The sequence below is a fragment of the Micromys minutus genome (genome assembly GCF_963924665.1).
Source record: "Micromys minutus genome assembly, chromosome: 6".
NCBI classification, from domain to species: domain Eukaryota; kingdom Metazoa; phylum Chordata; class Mammalia; order Rodentia; family Muridae; genus Micromys; species Micromys minutus.
Genome location: NC_137975.1, coordinates 3,753,699 through 3,776,626, shown reverse-complemented (window position 1 = coordinate 3,776,626; position 22,928 = coordinate 3,753,699). Strand labels below are relative to the sequence as shown.

The 22,928-nt window shown below is 44.7% G+C and overlaps 1 protein-coding gene across 2 annotated transcripts in view; it reads left to right on the top strand.

Moving 5' to 3' along the window:
* Nucleotides 1–22,928, top strand: part of RGL1 (ral guanine nucleotide dissociation stimulator like 1) — a 104,981-nt gene that overhangs the window by 17,504 nt on the left and 64,549 nt on the right. For both annotated transcript variants that reach the window (XM_080917862.1, XM_080917861.1), the window contains exon 3: nucleotides 18,300–18,508. In XM_080917862.1, coding sequence (XP_080773988.1) covers nucleotides 18,300–18,508 — 209 coding nt within the window. The remainder of the gene's footprint in view (nucleotides 1–18,299; nucleotides 18,509–22,928) is intronic.

Sequence of the window (22,928 nt, the reverse complement as noted above, 5' to 3'; positions counted from 1 at the left end):
CTTTTTAAAAGTAGGAATCATTGTTAAGTACCATTAAACTATCTTAGTAGGCCTGTGCTTACAGAATAGATTTTTAACCATCTAACTATGGAAAATATTTACTTTCACTAAGTTTAATTTTATTAGTAATCGTCATATTTTTCCTAGTTTTTCATCATCTCTTAAAATCCCAGTTCAGTAAAACAACAGCTAAGCTATAGCTTCTCGTTTAGTTTACAGAGGCTCTGCGTATCTTCTCAGTAAACACTGCAGCCCCCTCGGCAGGCCTCACATGGAGTTTGGACTCAGATCTAGCCAGCTCCACAACTATTCAATGCACACATCTTCATCAGAAGGGATGGAGAGGGTGGGATGGTTCCGGTGTCTCTGAGCAGGCACCAGGGGCACACATGTGGGTCAGCACAGAAGGATCCTTAGTTGGGTCTGGCTTTGTTTTTCTCATGATATCATGTTAGCTGCTAGTGATCATTATTTGCAAACTAGCTCTGGAGTTTTGGCCCAGTCACGGAACAGCCGCCTGTCATTTGTGGTCTCTGTTCATTCACTTGCGTTTGCATCCTTTGCTTGATGCCTCGCTGAGACACCAGTGGAATCTGCTTCTCTTCCGTTTATCAGGGTTCTGAGCACTTCTGCCGAGCAGGGGGGTGGGGGGTCCTGCCTCTAGAGTTGCGAAATCACTCACGGGGCTCAGTGCCGTTCTTTTCCGTCTGTTGGGTCTTGAGCTCCAGTTTCTTCTTGGCTGTGTTGCTCTTCCCTTTCGAGCTCAAAGGCCTTTTACTTGATACGGAAGATAGGTGCAGAGATAGGGTCAAACAGTTCTGCTTTCTTGTATTATCAGTCCAAATGACCCTGCTGTCAGCAGCGGGCCATGCCCTTCCTTATTCTTGCTTCTAGAAGAGTTGAAGAAAGCCCATCAACTAACTGGCCCTACGCTCTTTACAGAGCTCATCACGGCTGTGAAAATGATCATGTCTCTGTGTCTGGGCACATGCAAAACCTTCTTTCATTGAATTTTAAAAGTGCTTTAAGGGAGTTAATTTATTTTGTGTGTATGGGTGTTACTTACATGTACCTGGTGCCCAAGGAGCCAGAGAGGATGCCGGATGCCCTGGAACAAGAGTTACAGGTGGTTATGAGCCATTGTCTGGTTCTGAGATTTCACAGCATCCTGGCTCTTAACCACCACACAATCCCTTTTATCTTATAATTCAGAAACCTGGATAATTACTGTAGTAAGTTTTTTCTATTTTACTTAAAAAACTTTTTTTTTTTACTCCAAAGAAAGAATATGAGTGCCGGTCAACTTTTCTGTATTTACTTACACTTATAATATTTGTACTAACAAATTTTGGTGATCTATAATTATATGTTTTTATAGATATGCACAATGTATTTTGGTCACTCTCTCTCTCTCTCTCTCTCTCTCTCTCTCACACACACACACACACACACACACACACACACCCCTTACCCTCTCTGTTCCCCTCCACCCATGCTAAACCATTTCCTCCCATCTGGCTCCTGACACAGCTCTGTTTTGTTGGTAGCTCATTGAGTATCTTTACAGTTGCTCACAGGATCATTGGGGCACAGGCTTCTTACCAGGGGCTACACCACCGAGGAAAGTCTCTCCCTTATCAACCATTAACTGCCTATGAATCTTCAGGAAAGGCAGGGCCCTCCATGACAGCGTGCTGCTGGGCCGTTAACAGAGGCAGAGGCACTGGACGGGCCGTCTTTGAGGTGCCAGGAAGCTAGTGATGCCGCTATTGGCACTTTAGACTCACTGTGCTGGACTGGTTTCCAGGTTAGAAGTCTGTGGATGAAGCACCGACCTGAGAACATAGAAGACAGTTGAACTTGTACTGTCACATCGGAGGCCAGGCCAAGGAGAAGAGTTGGTACAGGAGTCACAGAGGGTGGAGTTAGGAAGGTCACAGTCTATCTGGGTGGCCATAGTTTTAGGATGTTTAAAATCTTGTATACTTTAAAGATGATGACCACCATTGGGCTTTTGGGTAGTTCAGTTTTTCCTTTTAAAACATACACATGCATGTGCATGAATGTGCACACATGAGGTACACACACTCACACACACACACACACCAACTTGTATGCACAGAAACAAGCAGAAAACCAAGTAAAAACAAATAAGATCTTAATGCCAGTGCAAGGGTTTCTGGAATAGACACTTCAGGCCAGCTCTTACTGCATAGCATAGGGGTGTGCGTGAGTGTGTCTACGCATGTGTGTTGTGTGTGTGCGCACGTGTGTATTCCAGAAGCAGCAGATTTGAGAAGGGTAGGTTTGGAGGTTGACAATGCTCATAGCAACAGCTGCATTTCCTAGGGGCAGGCTGTGGTCACATGTCCCCTGTTAGGGAGCTTCCTCAGTCTGTTCATTGCAGGGCAATCCTTCTCTACCCTAGGGTCCTTTTACCTCCTTTGCCTCCCTTCCCTGAGAGCCAGCAACAGTGCCTTCCTTTCTTTGCTCGCTCACTCTTGATGGCTCTTCAGTTTTCTCCACTGGTCTCTAGCGGTCATGGGTTCGCTCCTTCCCTCACCCAGCGCTGTAGATGAAGAGATGGAAGCTAGGAGCTTCTGTTGAATGGATGTGTGCAAGGAAGAGATGTGGCTAAGTTCTAGTGAGAAAGGGCATATGAGAGTTTTGGAATAAGCCCTTGATCGGTGTCAGAGGTGCACACCACAGCCCCCTCACACTGGCGGCCTGCTGGGCTGTGAGTGAAGGGTAAATCACACTCAGTATGTCCTACTTTCGAAGGCAGCCAAAGGAACGTATTTCTGAAACATTTTCACCAAAAGAAATGAAACATTTAAAATACTGGTGTTTGAAGGGCTCGCCCCTTGGGAAAATGACTGCTTACCGTACATTGAACTCCCCCATTGCACAGTTTGAATGCTGCCTCTCTTTTAACATTTGTTTTGTTTCTCAGCCTTATTCCCACCCTGAACAGCAAGCATCTTCCCAGATTTACTTGCAGGTCCTTTTAAAGATATGCCTCCCTCCTCGCCCCAGAGACCTGTATCCGGAAGGCGTGGGCGTGGCTGTGGGCGTGGCTGTGGCTGTGGGCGTGGCTCCACACTGCACGAGTCCGGTGCTGAGCAGCCCCAGGCTCCCTGGGCTCCCTGGGCTCTGTTGCTTTGTGTCGATGACCCATTTGTGCTTCTCTTGTCTTTCTTGGAAAAATGAATTGATAAGTGTCTAAAGAGGGTCGACCAAGTCACTCAAGTAGATTTGAAAAACGCTGCTTTCCTCAATTGCGTCTTAGCTAAAAGCATAGGTCTTTTGTGGACGAGTCTGGCTCTTTTCTGTGCCTGTCACCTTTGTGCATAGTTGGCTCCTAAACCTTAAAATTACAATCTCTAAGTTTTGTTCTTTCTTTTCCTGGTGTTATTTAGGTGGGGACACAACAGCTATGTCCATGGTTTCCCTGGCTAAGAATAATCTCAGCTTTATAACCTCAAAAGCAAGGGCAGCTTCTGACCGTGAGGGGAAGGCCTTCCCGCTTTGATTAGAAAGACAGAGCAGTGTGGCGTTTGGTAACAGGCGGTGGCACAGCTCCATTCCTTACATAACGGAGTGGTCAGTCAGCACAGACACTGGACTCCGCCACCCAGGACCGTTGTGTCCCCTCACGGAGACAGTGCCCTCTTTGTGAGCAGCAAGTCAGCAGCCTGTGGTTATTAGCTCAGCTATTAAGTTAAATCGCATTCCTGGAAAGGAAGGGGCTACAGCTTTGCCTTCTCTCTCTCTCTCTCTCTCTCTCTCTCTCTCTCTCTCTCTCTCTCTCTCTCTCTGAGGGAGGGGGAGGATGCCAATTTGAAAATCCAAACATACAATTACTGCTGGCAACATGGCCATTACACTTCTTTGACAAGACAACTTGTGTTTTGTTAGATCTAGACAGTTATAATTTTTCACAGTCCCATGATTTCTGTCATGTTAATTTGATCTAAATATTTGAAGGGGTTCAGTACGAGTGAGGAGGAAATGAAAGGGTTATTGGGGTTACACTTGGTCAAATACACTCTATATGTAAAGAACTAAAAACGTACCTTAAAAATGTTAGCAACACAGGACAGGTGATTCCAAAGTTTGCCCTACAGTGGGGCTTTGGTTTGGATAGGGTTCTCCAGGGCTTGGTCTCAGGGTGCTGGTGTTGGGAGGTGTACATCCTTTAGGATGCAGAGCTCAGGCAGAGATGTGCAGGTCATTGGAGGAGGCTCCCTTAAGGTTAAGGAGGTGGATCCTCCCGGTTCTTATGTGAGTGAGCCACTGCAAGAGCCACCTTGGCTCTGCGAGTCACTCTTGCTTCCTATTTGGAGGTGATTCTTGTCACTGTGTTGGCCTCTGGCCTTCAAGGTCCTCACTAGAGCTGAGCTGATCACCTTGACCTCTGATGTCCATAACTGTGAGCTAAGTACAGATCTCTTCCTTAGAGGCTAGCCCGCCTTTGCCATTTGTTATAATAATAATAATAATAATAATAATAATAATAATAATAATAATAATAATAATAATAATAATAATAATAATAACCTAGCTGATGCAGATGCTGTTTTTCCCTCCCCGTCCCCAGTAGGGGAAGTTTGTGTAGGTCCTGAATTTGTGCTTCATGCAGTATCAGCCCACATGGGGTAGGCTCTTGGAGTCTGCCATGTGCGCCCTGACAGGAGCGGTCAGTGCAGGCAAGCGCTGATCTTGCCCATCTCATATCTCTAAATGGAATTGCCGCGAGGTTCTGACGAGAGTATCACAGAGGGAGTCTCTGTCAGAAGAGGCCACACAAATGAAAGTGAGGTCCTCCCTGAAATTCACCAGTGAGATGCAAGTCTGCATGCCGTCTCATCTGCTCCAGTGGGAAACAGTCCAGAGTGGGTGTACACCTCTGCTCTGACCGAAGCTTCTGCCAGGCGACTGAAGGGAAAACCCGTTGGCTCCCTGTTCAAGTGAAGAAGAAAGAGGGCTGGAGAAGAGACGGGAAGAGCAGACCTCCTAGACGTGGAGAAGGAGATTTCTCCACTTCCCTCGACTCTGGTTTCCCTTTCTTCGTCCTTGGAGTCCATCTAGGCCTGGTGTGGTGACCCCTGTTCAGTAGGGCTTGCCATAGTGACATGGGTACACAGCCTCAGTTACAACATTTGGATATAGTGGGTGGTGGGTGTGTACGTAGCCTGCCGTTTATACCCAGTTCCCATGGTGACTCTGGATCAGAGAGTGTGGTCTGCATGAGATGCTGTGCTCCGGTTATCTCTTGTCTTCCAACAGTACCCTCTCTCTTGTTTGCAGTGCATTCTTCCTGTAGACTCTGCAGTGTGGACCCATCTGATCACAACGCACTTGTGTTTGTATTCACCTTGTCCTGACATACTTGGTGACTTATAGCCCCTCCCCTAACCGGTCCCCAAACATGATTGGTCTAAGATCAGATAGTGTGTGAGGTGGTACGGTGTGGCAGGGAAACATGGGCGGCGTGACTCGAGGGATGCCGGGCCTGTGCATTTACAGGATTTGTAAGTGCTGTGTTGGTACTGTGGCTAAGTCAAAGCCTGAGTCTAGACCACTTGGATCCTTGTTTCACCACTTAGCACGTGAAATAGAACAAGCCATTTGGCTTCTGTGCACTTCGGTTTCCTCAGGTGCAGAGCGAGGGTAATATATGTATCGGCTGAATAAGGTTATCGTGAGATGTATGCACAGTATTCTTAGGATTTTAATTGTTCCTAGAAGAAAACAGTTTATTGAGTGCCCTGCAAGGGCGGAGGAACACCTCGGGGACCTTTTATAGCCTACTGTTGTTCTTGAGCAAAGGGTCAGTGAGTTCCAGGAAGGTTCTGCTCTCCACAGGAAGTAGGCTCTAAAAACATTTCCACAGAGTGCACAGCCCGCGGGAAAAGAAATGAAGACAGAGGCCAACTCCACAGGCTGACTGAAATGCCTTCCCTTCTTGTCGCAAAACCTGCCGGGTTCCATGGCATGAACACCCAAGAACGGTCACTATGGCCTTCTCGAAAGTGTCTTAGGCCACTGGCATGAGTGAGGAAAGTCTTTACATGCCGCCTAGTCCTTTGATCTCAAGTAGTTAAGTTTTATCCCACAGCTAGGAAGGCCATTTCTATACTGTCACAGTGAGTGAGCAAAGAATCGGTGACAAGAAAACAGAGCGGGAGGTCAAGGTGCCTTGTCCCCCAGCTGTGGTGGCCGATTTCTCCTGTCCCCCTGCTGGGCCTTCTCTGCCTTTCCATACTGTCAGTCCGTGTTCCTCAAATGGCAGCCCGCGCACCTGCCAGCACTGGGGCTTTCTTTTGGGTCCTCTGGAGCACGGGGTCTGGAGTCCTTGGTCACTCAGAACCTTAGGTGATTTTTTTCATGAAAACCCCTAGCATATGAGGAAGGAGACAGCTGAATCTCCAAGTATGTGCTGTTTCTTGGTAAAATTGTACAAATTAAACTATTCTAAAACATAGAAGCTCATCTTTGTGATGACTGGATACTAGAACTCATTGGTAGGTCCCCTGTGTCTGGCCGGGGTCTCTCTGCTCACCACTCAGTGACAGGAGGAAGTGTCACCCTCCCTGTTCCTGCTTTCTGTGTGCATATGGCAACAGAGCAGGCTGTGTCTCCCAGGCATGGAAACGTAAAACTCACGCATGCACATCGCTGGAAGACTGTCTCTGTGGGACTGGGGCAGTCGGCAAAAAGCCCAGGACTTACTCTCACCGTATTTAGGTGCAGAGCAGGTCCGTTCGTCTGGTGATCTGGGCACCATGTCTGTCTGTTCTCCACAGTGCTCGTGACTTCCAGAAACCATGTAGTAGAGACCCAACAGGTATTTGCTGAAGGAATCAATTGACTTAAGTGCATTTGGGAGCAAAGACAACAGATTATCAATTAGCCAACTCCTGGATTCATCGGGAATGCTAGCAAGGTTCTCACTGATTTATCAGCCTAGAATTAGAAATAAAATCTGGTTTCTTACCATGTTTATTCTGTCACTTGTAAATCAGACCAGTGAACCTCAGGGTTCTGTAATTTCCCATTTAAGACTTCTGTCTTTCACATAGCATTTACTTAATGTTAATTATGTTATTTAATGTTAATTAATGTTAGGCTTTATGCCTTTGAGTCATTAAGTGAAAGAGTTTGTATTTGCACTGTAATCTGTAATATTAGATCTTCAAACAGCAGGACCCCTCCTTTTCTTCATCTACTAAGGTTTCCTTAGTATCTCCTTTAAGTTCCTTGCACAGTGGAGGCCATGTTGATAATGTCTTCACTAAATAACATCGGAGTGCATCATGAGCCACGGGTGACCCTGTTGTCAGGCAGACAGGGTTTTTCTTTACAGGTGATGCCTTCCTTTTTACATGTGTATTTCTGATCACTAATATTTAACAAACAAAATGTTTGCTGTTTCATTTTCTTTTCATTTGGAGAAACTGCACCTATATTCTTCCCAGCCAGTAGTGTTCTCGATTTGATACCTTCTTTTCCTCTCTTACATATCAGACTTTATAAATCTACCTTTTTTTCCATATTCTGTTTTCAGTTAATATTATTTTGTTTTTGATTCCCTAAGTCTGTGGACTTGAAGACCTAACTTGTAGCAGAAGTCGTGTGGCTAGAGGAGACATGAGAAGCGTTTTAGTACGTCACATGCAGCATTGTCTTTGTGGACAGCGGGTGACAGCGGCCTACGCTTTGCCTCGTGCCTGTTTCTAATCTCACAGCGTTCTTACGGGAGTGATGGGAAGCGTGTGTTCTAGGCTGTTGCGTTTTGATAGTTGTAAGTATTCAGATATGGAAGCCGAGCGGACAATACCATATTGCTTTATGCTATGAGGTTACCGTGGTGAAAGGTGGCCACCTTTAAATCTTGACACTGCTGCCTGTGCTGGTTGGTTGAGTAACTTTGGTTACTTCTTTGCTTCTCCTCAGAGAAGCCATGACAATTCCTGTCGTAATGAACGGCTGGCTGCAAGGACTGGGCATCTGGTCCACAGCGAGTGCTCAGTCGTGCATGCCAGCTCTTCCCCTTCCTCTGCATTTACAGTGCAGTAACAGTCTTTGAGGGTTAATTTACACCACCAGGAAAACAGTGCTTGACATGAAGACGTGCAGTGTCTCTTCCCAAGGGGTGGGCTCAAGGTGCTCAGAAGTTAAATTACGTTTTGTATTTATTTCATCTTTTTCCCCCTAATTTTAAAAATGTATTCATTATATATAAGTACACTGTAGCTGTCTTCAGACACATTAGAAGAGGGCATCAGATCCCATTACAGATGTTTGTGAGCCACCATGTGGTTGCTGGGATTTGAACTCAGAACTTCTGGAAGAGCAGTCAGTGAGCGTCAGTGAGTGAGCCCTCCGAGCAGGACCACTGAGTCTCGCGAGCCCTGACAGATCCCTGTTTGCTCTTTCATGCAGTCTGTGCTGTAGGGTTTTACTTATGCTAACACAGTATTGAGAGAGAGGGCTTGCCAGAAACCCTGTGTTCCCCAACTTTGTGCTAGCTATAAAACTGCATTTTATATTTGAATTTTAAAGTCACATATCAACTTTATTATTATTATTATTATTATTATTATTATTATTATTATTATTATATTGGAAAGGAAAAGAAATGAGCTATCTAATATTGCTGAGATTTTAAAATCCAGGGAGTAGAGTTCATTGACAGCTTGATGTGGGGCTTTGTGCTCTGAGTGTGAGTGTGTGTGTGTGTGAGAGTGTGTGTGTGTGTGTGTGAGTGTGTGTGTGTGTGAGTGTGTGTGTGTGTGTGTGTGTGTGTGTGTGTGAGTGTGTGTGTGTATTCATGTGCATGTGTACATGTGTATCAGGACACTCATGAACCTATGTGTGCTACATGGAATTTAGACATCTTTCTCATCCACTCTCGTCTTAGTTTTGGGACTGCTTCTGCTTGAGCATGGAGCGGATGGATTCTGTTAGATTGTCCCACCGTTTGTCTGTCAGTGACTCCCACGGGTCCTACTTTCTCCTCCTTCCAGTACTGAGACAGTAGACATGTGAAGTACCCACCTTAATGTGGGTAATGGGATCCTCACTTAGGTCCGCATTGTTTTTTAGACTTACTTATTTTATTGTATGTGTGGATGTTCTCCTGCATATATGTGTGGACATGTCTACAGTACCCACGGAGGTAAAGTGTTGGGTCCCCTGGAACTGAGGTAACAGCTTTCGAGCTGTCCCATGGATGCTGCAATAGCACCTGGGTCCTCAGAAAGAGCAACCAATGCTCTCTGCACCTCTCTAGTCCCCAAATGGTGGGAAATACTTACTTCGGTTAAATCCCACAAGCAGATGGGGAGGCGAGATTTCTTGATGTGATATACATAAGAAGAATCAAGCTAATGATTTTTGGGAATGTGGAGTGATTCTGCCCCCCCCCCCCAAGCTTAGGGTCTGTGACTAGAAACTTAGAACTCCTCTCAAGGAGATAAAGCCGAGGGGGCTGTCCGGGGCCTCTACAGGTTTGTGGGAAAGCTCAGGGCTATGGAGAAGGCTTTCCTTTCATAATTGGCTTCATTCATAAAGAATAGTAGGTCACACAGGAGCTCACTCTGTCCTGCCAGCCCTTACAGACAGATACTGGCTGGGATACACAATCAGATGGAAGTCCAGATAGGAAGGACACCCATGAACCTGGGACCACAGCATCTGTAGACCTTGGGCAGTGGAAACTCTCAATGGAAGGACAGGGAGGGGCTGTGATTTGGGGAAGTTTGCTCTGTGTTCTCTGTGGGTCAGTGTGTGATGTTTAGAAAACGCTATCCCAGTTCAAACACTTAAGTCCCTGGACTTCTCAGGGTAGCAGGTGATTTCTCCTTTCAAATAGATGACCAGAACATTTGGAACGTTAAGGTTTAGCTTTCTATACTAGTTTAGTTTCTATACTAGATTAACTTCAGATACAAAAGCAGAAACGGTGCAGTAGTCATGGGCATCTCAAGTCTGATGTGGGGGTACTGAGGCAGCGGGAGCACAGGAGCGCTAAGAGTTTGAGGCCAGTCTGGGTATTGGGACCTGCTTTCAAACACAGGGAAAATAGAGAGGAGGCAGGGCTGAGACCATTCCCAGCAAACTCTGAACCCTTAGAAGATGGCCAGAAATAGTGATTTGCTAGAAATGTTAAAGAAGTTATCCTGTGGAAAAAACGACTTCCTGTTTCCTCAGGGAGGGTTCCTGGACTTTAGAGGCCATCTAGGAAACCTTGCTGAGACAGGATGGAGGGGGATGGGGTTTCTGTGCGATAAAGTGGCTATTGTTCTGTGATAGGACTCCCTTAGCATTTTCCTGAGGACGAAGGACACTCATTTCAGAGGCCTGGACACGGGGCTGCATTTGACAGGTGACTTCTCTTGAGGTAAACACCGAAGGGTTGTTTTGATTGAATTCATCGTTTGAACTCCCTCAAGTCTCCTCCTCCTCACTTCTCCTTTTCATCCCATTCTAGACTCCAGAGGCAAATTCTCTAACTTTTCTGAGGTCAAAGACCATAGTGGTAACAAAATACTCCACTTGCAGTGGACACAAAGAGAAAAGTGTTCAGCTGCCGTCCACAGCCTCTGAGAAGGACTCTTGAGCAGTGGGTGCCGAGAAACCAGCTCTCCAGGAGCCCTGCTTTGTCACACTTGATGTACATATTCCCAGCACAGTCGAATCCATACTAACACGATGCCACTGACTAGAGTCCAGAGAGGGTGTGTAGTTGGCAAGTGGTACGTGCTGGCTTGGGCAGCATGCGCTGTTGGCGAGACCGTGGTGTGTTTTCACGGTTGGATGGGAGACGTGGGGATGCCTGCTTATGTGTCTGTGTGCAGAGGATTTCTTCTGGGTTCTCTGCCCACAAATGGCACCATGGAATCTGGCACATGTGCAGGTGCTTCCTCCCAGCCTGCTGTCTTTCCTCTTGAAGCATCTCTATTTTTAACTTTCGGTTTTCATTCTTCATCATGTTTTACTTAACTTACTGGAAGAGTATCTTGTCTGGTTGTTAGAACAGTTTCCCCTCTGGAACCCTTCTTCCCAGCTCCTAGATTTCTGTTTACTGTTCTGGTTCCGTGGGTGCCTGAGTGCAGGTGTCCAAGGAGGCCAGAGACAGCAGTGGCCTGGATTTAGAGTTACGTTGTGAGCCACCGGCTGTGGGTGCTGGGAACTAAATGAGGGTCCTCTGGAGAGCAGCAGGTGCTCCCAACCACTGAACCATCTCTCCAGCCCACTGTTAGATTTCTAAAAAAAAAAAAATGCCCCTTTGATACATACCCGTTGCATGTCGTCAACCTAGTTCATACCACTATAAGACTTCTCAGAGAGTGGTCAAGTCAAGTTGTGCATTTTTGTTGTTACTTAACTAATTAAATTTGCATGTACAGTATATGTGTGTTTTGTATAGGTGTATGTTTGTGTGTGCACATGCATGCACATGTGGATACATGCATGTGTATGTGGAGGCTAGAGATTGACATCTGGGTATTTCTTCAACTTCATTTCGCCTTATTTTTTGAGAGATTCTCTCACTGAATCTGGAGTTCACTCACTGGCTGGAGTGGCAGGTCAGCGTGCTCCGAGGAGCCACCCGTTGGCACCCTGTTTCCCAGGGTTACGGATGTGCCTGCTTTACTGTGGGTGTTGGGGACCCAGACTTAGACTGGGGCCCTCATGCTTGTTTCACAGGTATCTAACCAGGAATCATGTCCCCAGCTCCTCTAAACAGAATCCAGTTCTTCTAACCACCTCTCCGTTTCCTCTGATTTGGTGACGTCGTTTATGTTCAATCAGCCATGCCGGAAATCAGGATGCCAGAAATTCTGGATTCTTTCTTTTCCCTCTGCACAGAATTTAATTGTTCACTAAGTCTGCATGGCTTTCTTATTTTGTAAACGCTCTCTGACCAGCTCTTAGCTGTGCATCAGTTAAGGCCCTTTCCACAGACTCCTCTGCAGCCATTCACGGGTTGTTCTCCCAGTGTAAAGCCTCTTCACCCACACTCTCTCCTCAGCACCAAGTTTTCTGACCACAGCTAGCGGACTTTCTCCCATCGGCCTCCCACTAGAGGACCTAGCATCTCCACCCCGTAGGGTACATCACTGAAGACCTCTGTAGTCATGTAGGACTGGCTGACGGTCTAGCCTGGCCACCATTGTCCCATTACCTTTGCAACCATCTTCCCCCATGCCTTATTCTCTGCAGTTACTTTGTTTATGCTGGGCTCTGTGCCTGCTGTACCCCTGCCAACACTGCCAGTCAAGGTGTGGGCACCACCTACTCCGGAAGCCTTTTCTGACATGCCCAGCACACCAGTCCCTCTTGGTGTTTCCTCCACACTTCACTCACACTGGGTTATGTTGGGGCTCAGAAAATGGTTCCCCAAGTAGATAGTTTGCATATAGAGTATTTGGAACTGAAGGACAGGGGGGTAAAAGCAAAATCTTTTTGACCTTTTGGCTTCTCTTCCCCTTTATCTCCTCAAACAGAAACGAAACCACCTCTTCCCCAAAGCTGTTGGACGAACTAAAATGTTTCTCAAAAGTCACTCTACCTTTTGGTGTAAGATTTGCAATAACTAAATGACCTGATTTATGTTACCTGGTGATAGCTGTTAGGTCTCTCATCCCAGAAAGGGCTCTGCTCTGCCCACAGGAAAGACGGATGTGGTGTTTTGAATGGGATGTTCCCAATTTATCAGAATACTTGGTCCCTAGTTGGTGGTGCTACTGGGGTGAGTTTTGGAGATGCCCTTGCTGGGGGAAGTGTGTCACTGGGTGTGGGTTTAGAGGTTTCAGAAGCCACGCACTCTTTGCAGCTCTGCCCTGTACTTCCAGGTTGCAGGCTGAGAGGCTGGCTCACGGTTGCTGCTCCAGCCACCACGCGTCTGTCTATTCTAGTGCCCCACCCCCTACGGCTCGGATCCCTCTGGAACCCTCCTTCTTCCTACAAGTTGGCCATAGTGTTTTATCCTAGCAGTAGAAAAGTAGCTAATACGGCACACTGCAGGGAGAGTCCCAGCAGGCTGTGTCAAGTCCACCTCTAGCTCTGTCACTGAGGTCGGATCACGCTCTCCGTGGCTCCATCTGGCACAGACACACTGTTTTCCCTGAGCCGTCTTTTCTGAAGGCTCACAGGTCATGGAAAACCGCAAATTATCATTTGCAGCAGGTTTCTCTTGTTAACCTGTCTTCCGTTGTGGAGCTGTAACCTGTGGCCTTACGATAGGTGAAAAACAGTAGCTTACCTCCTGCCTCTGTGTTTTCATGGCTTCCTTTCATGTTTCCTGTGTTGTACCGAACGGCCTGGTGTTCTGTAAGGCTTTGCTGGCTTGTGGTACTGTTGTGTTGATACGTGAGTCAACAACTAGACGAAGCCTTACTCACTGCGTGTTAGCATAGGACTGATGACCTCATCAAGAAGAGTATAGGACACACTACCAGCATGGAAACCAGTATGAAATCTTCATATAACCAGAGCAACCCCACTACAGGACACATCTCCAAAGGAAGTTCCATCATTTAATGACTTACAAGAGAAACCTGAACTTGCCTGTTCCGGAAAGACTGTTTACATTTGTCAAGGTGTGGGACTAATGGGTGAGTGGGTTGTACCGGTGTGGTGTATATCTGCACGATGGAACATTGTCCATCCTTAACAGGAGCCTGTTATTTTCAGTAACACAGAAAGACAAAGGACACGTTCTCACTCGCTCGGTGACTGTTTAAAAAGTTGATCATGTCAAAGAAGATAAAGGTTTCTGGAAAGGGAAGAGGGAGGTGGCTATGGAGAAGGCATCTAATTAGGACCATAGGTGATGCTAATTATGCATTTCAAAACATCTAGTGAAGAATATGTAAATTAGACGCATGTGGGGATGATCTTATTTGCTGTGATAGAAAGGCTAATTATCCTTAGTTCACTTCAAATTATAAACCCGTCGCGACTTACCCTAGCCATGAATAAGTACACACATGTACATATACATTTGTATGTATCTGTGAGACTCATGTTTACATTTAAAATGAGTAGAGATTTTTAGTTCTGTGGGTAGGTCCCAAATAACATGTGAGACATTTCTGTGTGCTTCCAAATTATCTAGTTATTATTATTTATCTGCAATAATTTTTTTGGTTCCCCATCCTTTAACTGGCATGATTAACCTAGCAGAAGAGTGAGTTCATACCTAAGCAGCTGGCCGGTGTAAGCTCGTGGGCCTAGACACAGGTTCTGTGAGCGGCGGCACTTAGGGACTTGTGCACCAGCTCCACTATTTGGGCAGACTTGTAGATGTTTACACTATGGGCACTGAACATGCTCTCTTAGAAAAAGCTGAGTTCTGGTAACAAGAGTTGACCAAAACCACAGCCATGTAGCATTTTTGTGGCCTTGGTATCATGGTCTTGTCAGCAAAGTCATGAGTTCTGATTAAACCCAGACTGAGCTGTTTCCTGTTAGCATGCTAACCCTCAGGGCAGGCTCAGGCCTCCGTGTCTGGCTTTCCAAGTCTGACTTACTAAACAGTGTCTGCCAAAGGCTCCACCTTTAAAGAGAAAACTTCAATTAGAAGTTATTCAGATAATACAAGAATAGGTTCTGAAGTTCCTTAAAAGGATTATGGACCTATGAACTCTTGCGCTGCAAAAAAAAATGAAACTTTTTAACATTTTAGTTTATCAAATCTGGCACATGATATTAAAATGTATTTATTTGTTTGTTTTGTGTGTGTGTGTGTGTGTGTGTGTGTGTGTGTGTGTGTGTATGTACATGTGGAGATTAGAAGAGAACTTATGGGTGTCAGTTCCTTTCTCCCAGAATGTGGGTCTGTGGGATGGGTTTTAGGTGGTCAGTTTTGAGCACCACACCTATACCCACTGACCTGTCTTGCTAGCCCAGGGGATACGGTTTTATATCTTACTTCTGTACAGCTTTACTTCAAAATAATTCTAGCAGTCAGCAGATAATTCTAAGTGTTTACTTGTTCGTTTGTTTTGTGAAAATGTACTTTTTGAATATTGCTCAGTTAAAATTCATCTAAAAACCTAGCAAAACAAAACAAAACAAAAAATCTGGTCTGCCTTATGACAGCAAGTAGCCTTTAGTGTATTCATTAAGACTATGGAAGCTCCACAGCAAACACTGAGGAAATGCACCAGTGCCGACCTTCCTTGTTGAGGTTTGTGAGGATGCTTCCAGCCAAGAGCTGTATCTCACTTTCTGATACTGGTGCTTGCTTTCTGCGTTCACGAATAACCCTCTATATCTGAGCATCGAGCACAGTTTACTAAGGTCTCTGAAGTCACCCATGCTTCTTCCTGATGTACAAACTCTGAGGAGCAGGAATGAGTCAGGACACAAAGAAGCGTCCTGCATGCTGAGTGAAAGAAAGGGACTGGCTGGAGCAGCCATTCCGTTCCCCAGGGAGTGCCCTTGGCAGCCTGCCACGTCTGCTCTGGCAGGAAGAGGGACCCATGTGGTCGAGTTCTCCAACAAGCACTTTTCTCTGTGTTTGAGTTCTTGGCCACATCAATCTCAGTGAAAAATTAGTTCTCTTCAGTCAGCATTGCTTTCATAAGAAGGGTCTAGCTTTCCAGTGGAGTTTGCACTTCAGAGTAAGGTGAGAGTCATCAAATTCAGAACTGCTCAGTAAGGGAGCCCCGACATATCACAAAGTAAGGAAGTTTGATTTAAATTAGAGCCCGAACATTCCTACCAACGGAGAAGCCATGCCTTGTGCCTGTAACCCTTGGCATTAAATATATTTTAATGACTTATATGTTATTGTGTAAACAAATAATTATCTTGAGAATCTATTGAAGTACAAAGCAAAAACTACAAAGCATGCTTATATTTTTAGTATTACATTAAGAAAGAGTTCAAAGAGATACAGTTATTTTTAAATAAATATTTTTATTGTATTTAAATTTAAATTTTATACTTTATTTATTTACTTGTTTGGTTATTGAAAATGGTTCTCACTTTGTATCCAAAGCTGGTCTGGAATTTACACTGTAGCTCGGGCTGGCCTTGAACTCACAACAGTCCTTCACCCTGGTGTGAGCCGTTAGGCCTGGCTAATTAGCATTATATTTTATATTGTCTTCGCTTTGATTTTTCTCTCAAAGTATACAGTGGTAAACATAAATTACGTCTTCAGTGCATTGTACTTCATTATGAGATTCTGTAAGATGCTCACAGAAAGGCTGTGTGTCATACCTACTTGCTAGAGTTTGACATCACGTATGGACACATTGTAGGCGAAGAAAGTCAGCAGTAAAGAAATGTCTGTAGTCTCTGAAGGTGACACAGGACCTTCTCTTAAAACAAGACAGAACAAAACGACCCGGTGTTTTGTAGTACCCGCTCAAAGTGGCACTGTGCATAGATAGTGCTTACACAGCAGTTAGTTAGAGTTCGAGACCACAGCCCATTCACTCACTGTTTCTGCTTTAATTGGAACTTCTGGGGACAAGTGCGAAGTGAGAAGAGAGGAGCCGGCAGTCCTAATCCCCTACAGAAAAGCTCCTGTTTTTCCCAAATCGATTTTCATTGGTGTGTATGTATTTGTGTGCATATATGTACACATGTATGTCACATGTGTGTTTATGCCTGAGGAGGCCAGATCCCCTAGAGCCTGAGTTCCAGGCGGTTGTGAGCTGCCTCACATGGGTTCTGGGAACTAAAATTGAGTGTTCTGAGAGAGCAGGAAGTATGAACTGCTGAACAGTCTCTCCAGCCTCATCTTTAGAAAATTAAAAAAAAAGAAGAAGAAGAAGAAACAAAGCCATGAGGCTCACACACTGGTCTTTCTGTCAGCTCCTAGGCATAATGACATTAAGCTATTCTAACCTAAAAGTGGTTGCCACCATGTGGGTCTTTCTGAAAGCAATCTCTGGGCTAATTTTCTTCTTGCACTTTAACTTCTGACAGGGCCACAACTGTCACCATTAGAGATTCATATCTTGTCACTCTGATTTCTGTATGCATGTATTTCGATTTAGGGCATTAGGCAGTCAGTATTGAGTAATTCAATTTATAGTTCGGACGAACTGCCTGGTAGTTTCTGCACCAATGAGAACGTTTGCACCAGTGAGACTATTTGCTTTGGAAACAGATTTATTGCAGAGCTCTTCTTGGTAGGTCAGTTTCCGTAGCACCCATGAAGGAGTTCAACTTGAGAAATTACATCTGCATGTAATTTGCTAGGCACAGCTTTACTGAGAGTGCAAGGCACACCCTTATTTTTCTGCAGTTTGGTTCTCTTCCCTCAGCCTCAGTTTTCAAGCCTTTCACATTTTATCACCGGTCTTTCCACATTGCGTGTGTTAATGTATAGTGATGTCACTGAGAACTGTGGGCTTGCTTTTCCCAGCCGCTGTCTCTCTCTCTCGGTAAGTATTTGTCCTTTGGTGTTTGCAGATTTCCCGAGAGCAGGACCTGCGCCCATCATCACCCTTTCCATTGCTCCCCCGGGCAAGGCCCCGAGCTTTGCAGGGCAGGTGTTTCTCACCCAGTTCCCTTGGCTGCTGGTGGTATGAAAGTAGGTTGTACATCCCGTCTGTGGACTGAAGGCTGTCACGTTATGTTTAGGTCTCCTTTGGGTGCGTTGGAGAACAGGCTTCATCCCTGGCTTTTCAGGCTGTGACCATAATGTCAGCCGGGTAACATAAACCCTATGCTGTGTGTGTGTGTGTGTGTGTGTGTGATATGTTATTTATGAATATGTGTGTATGTATATGTTGTATGTATAAATGTGTGTGTATAAAAGTGTATGAGTGTGTATATATGTATGTGTACACACACACACACAAATATTTCAAACGATCAGATTTTATTAAGTGTTGACTCTTCTGGCATACCATGGTAGGCCTCGTTTTTAAAAATGAGATTGAAGACATATCTTTAACAGTACAAAGACTGTGAGATAGTTGGTAGTTTGCTAAACTCCATCTGGTGACAGACAATGTCTTTGATAAAGTATTACCGTCACCCTTGCTGTCACTAACAATGTAAGTAGAATCCATTGCGTAGCTTTGAAGTAAAAATCTCTCTCTCTTCAGAAATGATGAGGAGCCCCCGCCACGCTCTCGCCCCCATGGCCATCATTCTGCCACACTGTGTTCACAGGAGAACACACTGTGACTTTTACTTTTACTTACATGACCTTTAGAGAAGCTGTATGAGAGTAGACTGAAAAAGTATTTCAACGTTTTCATTTTTACAGCAGGAAGTGATGCCTTCTGAACCTAATACTGAATCTGTCCCCGTAGGTTGAAGGGGACCAGCTGCCTCCAGGACACACAGTCAGTCAGTACGAGACCTGTAAGATCAGGACCATCAAAGCTGGTACATTGGAGAAGCTTGTGGAGAACCTGCTGACAGCTTTTGGGGACAATGACTTTACCTACATCAGCATCTTCCTGTCGACATACAGAGGTTTTGCCTCGACTAAGGAAGTGCTGGAGTTGCTGCTGGACAGGTAAGATCCAGGGGTGGGTGTGGGGTGGGAGCCTAAGGCTGAGCCCAGGGAACAGAGTGTGGCTCTGAGTCAAGGGCACTTGGGAGTCTGGGAAGGAGGAAGAAGGCAAGATTAAGAGGAAAAGCCAACCTTTGGAATGAGTGGCGTGCAGAGAATCAACTACATGGTCTGTTTCTAGGGTAAAGAAATCCCATCAAAACGTCCATAAAGTCTGGATACAGTGGTGCATGCTTCTAGTCTTGGTCCTTAGGAACCAGCATGGACCACAGAGCGATGCTTTGTCTCAGAAGCAAAAGCAAAAACAAAGCAAAACTAATAACCTGTTAAAAAAATAAAAGAATTAAAAGTAGGTTTCCATTTGCTACTCCTAATTTCTAATTTATACAGATTAATTTTTAATTTTTATAATTTCTGTACAAGTAGGGAACCAGCTAGCTATCTCCTTGTTCTGGGGTCTGAATGTGCTCATGCGTATGAAGTGTGAGCGCCATCCTAGATCCGTTTGTAGGAAGAAGTTGATGTGTCGGGGCTCTGCTGTGGCAGTCAGGACTGTCTACAGTCACCGTGAGCCAGTGTTTATGACATGTGCTGAGCACTCTCCATGCTCCGTGTTGTAAGGAGCATGCGTATCTCAGAAGTGTTCACTGTGACTCACATTAGACAATCTTTGTTTCCCCTTTACCTTAGTTTTATTTATAGCGAACCTTAGACACTTCATAAACATAGTTATGTTGACTCAGTCCTGGAACAAAGAAAGAAAACCATCAGCCAAACAATTGTTTTAGAATCATGAAGCTCCTCATTCCGATCCTTGTAGTCTGGGGTTTCCTGCCTAAGGAAGGAAGTGGGAGCCAGCCAATGCTTTTGTTAGGCTTGGGGTGTGTGTGTGTGTGTGTGTGTGTGTGTGTGTGTGTCTGTGTCTGTGTCTGTGTGTGTGCGTGTGTGTGTGTGTGTGTGTATGTGTGTATGTATATGTGTGTATGTATATGTATGTGTGTATGCATGTGTGTATGTTTGTGTGTGTATGTGTGTGTATGTATGTGTGTGTGTAGATGTGTGTGTATGTGTATTTAATTTTAAAGGAATATACAACCATGTTGAAAATGTTAAAAATTCTTCTATGATGGAAAGTATGAAAAGAATGTTAAAGTTTTCTCAAATTGCTATCTTTCTCAAGGAACACTTTAGGTTTTAAAGTATAAATTTCATATATACATGAAAAGGTTTCATATATTTACATTCTTAATATACAGTGCATCATATATTGTCTTCATAGACATATTTGTCAGAAGAGTTTACTGAGTACATTGTCCGAGGGTGCCAGGCTGAGCCATAAGACATAACGGAATCAGTCAGAGCGCACAAAGCGTCCTACAGTTTTTATTTTTACATACTTATCCATCTTGGAGATATCTGAGTTCATTCTGTGACTCTGCATCTGGAAACTGCTTGTTCTAGTGGCTGCCATATTTGAGTACAAGAAACGTGAGTTATTATTTCCATTAAGCACATATGGGCAGATTTTCTTCTACCTCTTTCTGGTACTTACTGGTTTGATAATTTCATGGACAAAGAATTAAGCACTTTTTAGTTTTAAAATTGTTTTGAAAATGTGTGAGAACAATGCCACGGGTGTCATCTTTGTACGTGCGCGTGCTCTCCTCGTGCTTTTGAGACTCCTGTGGTATAACTTCATAAAAGAGTGGCCACGCCGGGATAGAGAGATTTGGAAGGCTGCCATCTTGGCCTTCAGAAGGTTGCACCAGCCACACGGCTGTTCTGAGCATTCCCCGCTGCAGGCCACACACTCCCCAGGCACTGGTGTTCTGTCTTCCACTGAGCTGACTTCACCTGAACTGTCCATTGAAAACTGGGCTCGTGACTCAAGCTTCTCACGTTTATGAGTAGAGTACAGTGTTTCAAAAACACCGCTAGTTGGGTGTGAACTCCTCCTGTCCTACACCTTTTTCCTTTGAATTATTTTAATCTAATTATTATTCATCAAATTATAATTTTTTGTATAGTAAAGAAATTACATTTTTGCTTTTAATTATACTGAGAATGTTTTTCCTAATTTGTTCTTTGATTTTAAAGTCTGCTCATTAAGAATTGTCAGATAACTTATGTAATATTTGTCTCTCTTCAGAAAGCCTTTGAATAAACAGCTTTCTATCCCAGGCTAAGTTTATGGACAGGGTAGCATTAGCTTTGTGTCCCTGTCATGTCACACACACTTGACACAATCAGCTTATGAAGGGAAAGGGTTGACTTCAGGCCGAACATTTGGAGGTTCTAGTCTGTGATGGGTCAGCCCTGCTGCCTTTGGTCCCATAACAAGTCAGTGTGGGAATGGTGGGAAAAGCTGCTCGATTTCCAGAGTAAAGAGGAGGCGGGCTGAGCTTTCTCCTCTTGAAAGGGACTAAAAACTGTCAAGTAGGAATGTCATGGAAGGTGCCACCGCCCCTCAATGACCTACCCTGGGCATCACACTTTTAACAGAGACACTTTGTGGGCACAAGATCCTAAACATTGGGCTTGTGTTCCTGTGGGTGCACACACAGAGAAATGATTGTGTGAGTGTCCACATTCAGGGACACCCATGAAGCATATTCTTTATGTTCCACTGAACTGCCTACCGAGTTCTGTGCTACGGCATTCGATCCATGTCCTTTTCTGCATGACAGTGCTCGACAAAGCATTAGGCCTGGAACAAAACATGAATTTGGTGGGTCTTCTTTTAAAAATCAGGGTTGTTATATAATAGTTCGTATGTGTAAGTAGAAATTGGAGAATTATGTCAAGTTTCTCTTTTCAGTACTTCATAGCTGTAAAAAGATGGACCCTGGTAATTGTTGACAGTCAGTATGTGGAAGTGAAATTCTCTTACAAGTTCACTTTGAGATCAGTGACCTCTTCTCCATAGGCGGTAACTTCACTGATAATAGCCCGCAGATGTCCACAGTGTGTGAAGGGGTGCACGTAAGCTCCAGCTGTCTGTCTTAAGGACTGGACACACACACACACACACACACCAGGAAATAGAGTGTTTAGTCTATGACTTCTTATTTGGTGATTTTTTTTTAACATCTATTCTTTGTTCTGTGGATGGAATCACTGGGTTTTTAACCACTAACTGTACAACAATGGCTAAACAGCAGATCCAGTGCGGATTCTGATCGCACTGAACTCAGACTATCCTTTGGAGTGTAGCTGAATGAAGAATTAAGATTTAGCCTGTGCCATGTGAGTGGGCTTAAGGCTGGCTTTGAGTGTGATCTCACAGTTCAATCCCTGCTTGTTTCTGAAATGAAGGATTAAGGGCAGGATTACCTGTGTGATGTAAAGGGCAGCAGGCTTTCTGCAAGACACCACATAGACGGGATTCTGATAGAAACGACTTTGCCTCTGCCCTGAGGTAGTTCAGAGATGGATTACTTTGAGCTGATGGTGCTTAAACTTTGGGGCTCTTCACTTGGGGCTCTTCCCCATGACCCTACTCTCTTAATTCTGTATTCCATTCCCTTGGGGGAACCCCTCAAATTGCAAAGGCCAGTTCCATCAGACTTAAACCACCCTGCAGGACAACATTTTCCTGCAAAAGATAAGGCCGGGATGCACTCGCTGAGTCACCATACAAGGCGGTATAGAGTTCTAATATGTGCTGGAAGAGGAGGTCAGAGGAACAAATCCCAGCTGTTTGCTTTCTCTGCAGAAATTTAACCTTGTCTCTGTGTGTGCCAACTTCAACAGGAATACTTCTTCCTCATTTCTTCCTCACGCTGAAATCGTAGATTCTATGAAATGCTATGTTCTTAGATTGATTGTTGGGAATTTTTTATGCCTGTAATGAAGAGGAAGCAATTTATTGTGCAAACTCACCTGTTCTGAAGATAACCTTCGGAAATACCATTTTTGGTTGTCAGGTTTGTTCGTGAGCCTCAGACAGAAATCGTAAGGTATTTCTTTTGGTGTCTTCGTTGGCATGTGAAGGACTGTGGCGAGCGATTGCAGTATGTGCTAATCCTGTAATAACCGGATGGTAGATTCGTGCAGATGCTGATGCGTTTGTTTCCCACTGGAGTCAGGCTTTGATTTCCCTTAAGACTAATAGTTGTGGCTCCTCATGTGTGGAACTGTTTACTTTCTGGGATTTCTTTTTCATCTGTTCATAGTTTTTTTTTTCCCCTAGGTCTGTGTGATTGACAAATAGACAGTATTTTGAGGTCATGACTGGCCAATTCCACATTTACTTTAATCCCTTACTTGCTCTTTATTGGGGATCGGCTACTCACTTGCTCCTACTTGCTCTGCTTTCATCATGCGCCAGACTTAGGTTTTCTTTGCTTCCCTTTAACCTAAGAGAAAGTTGTTTCATTGGGGGTTGACTGCGCTGGGCTTTGAGATTTTATTTTCTCTAATG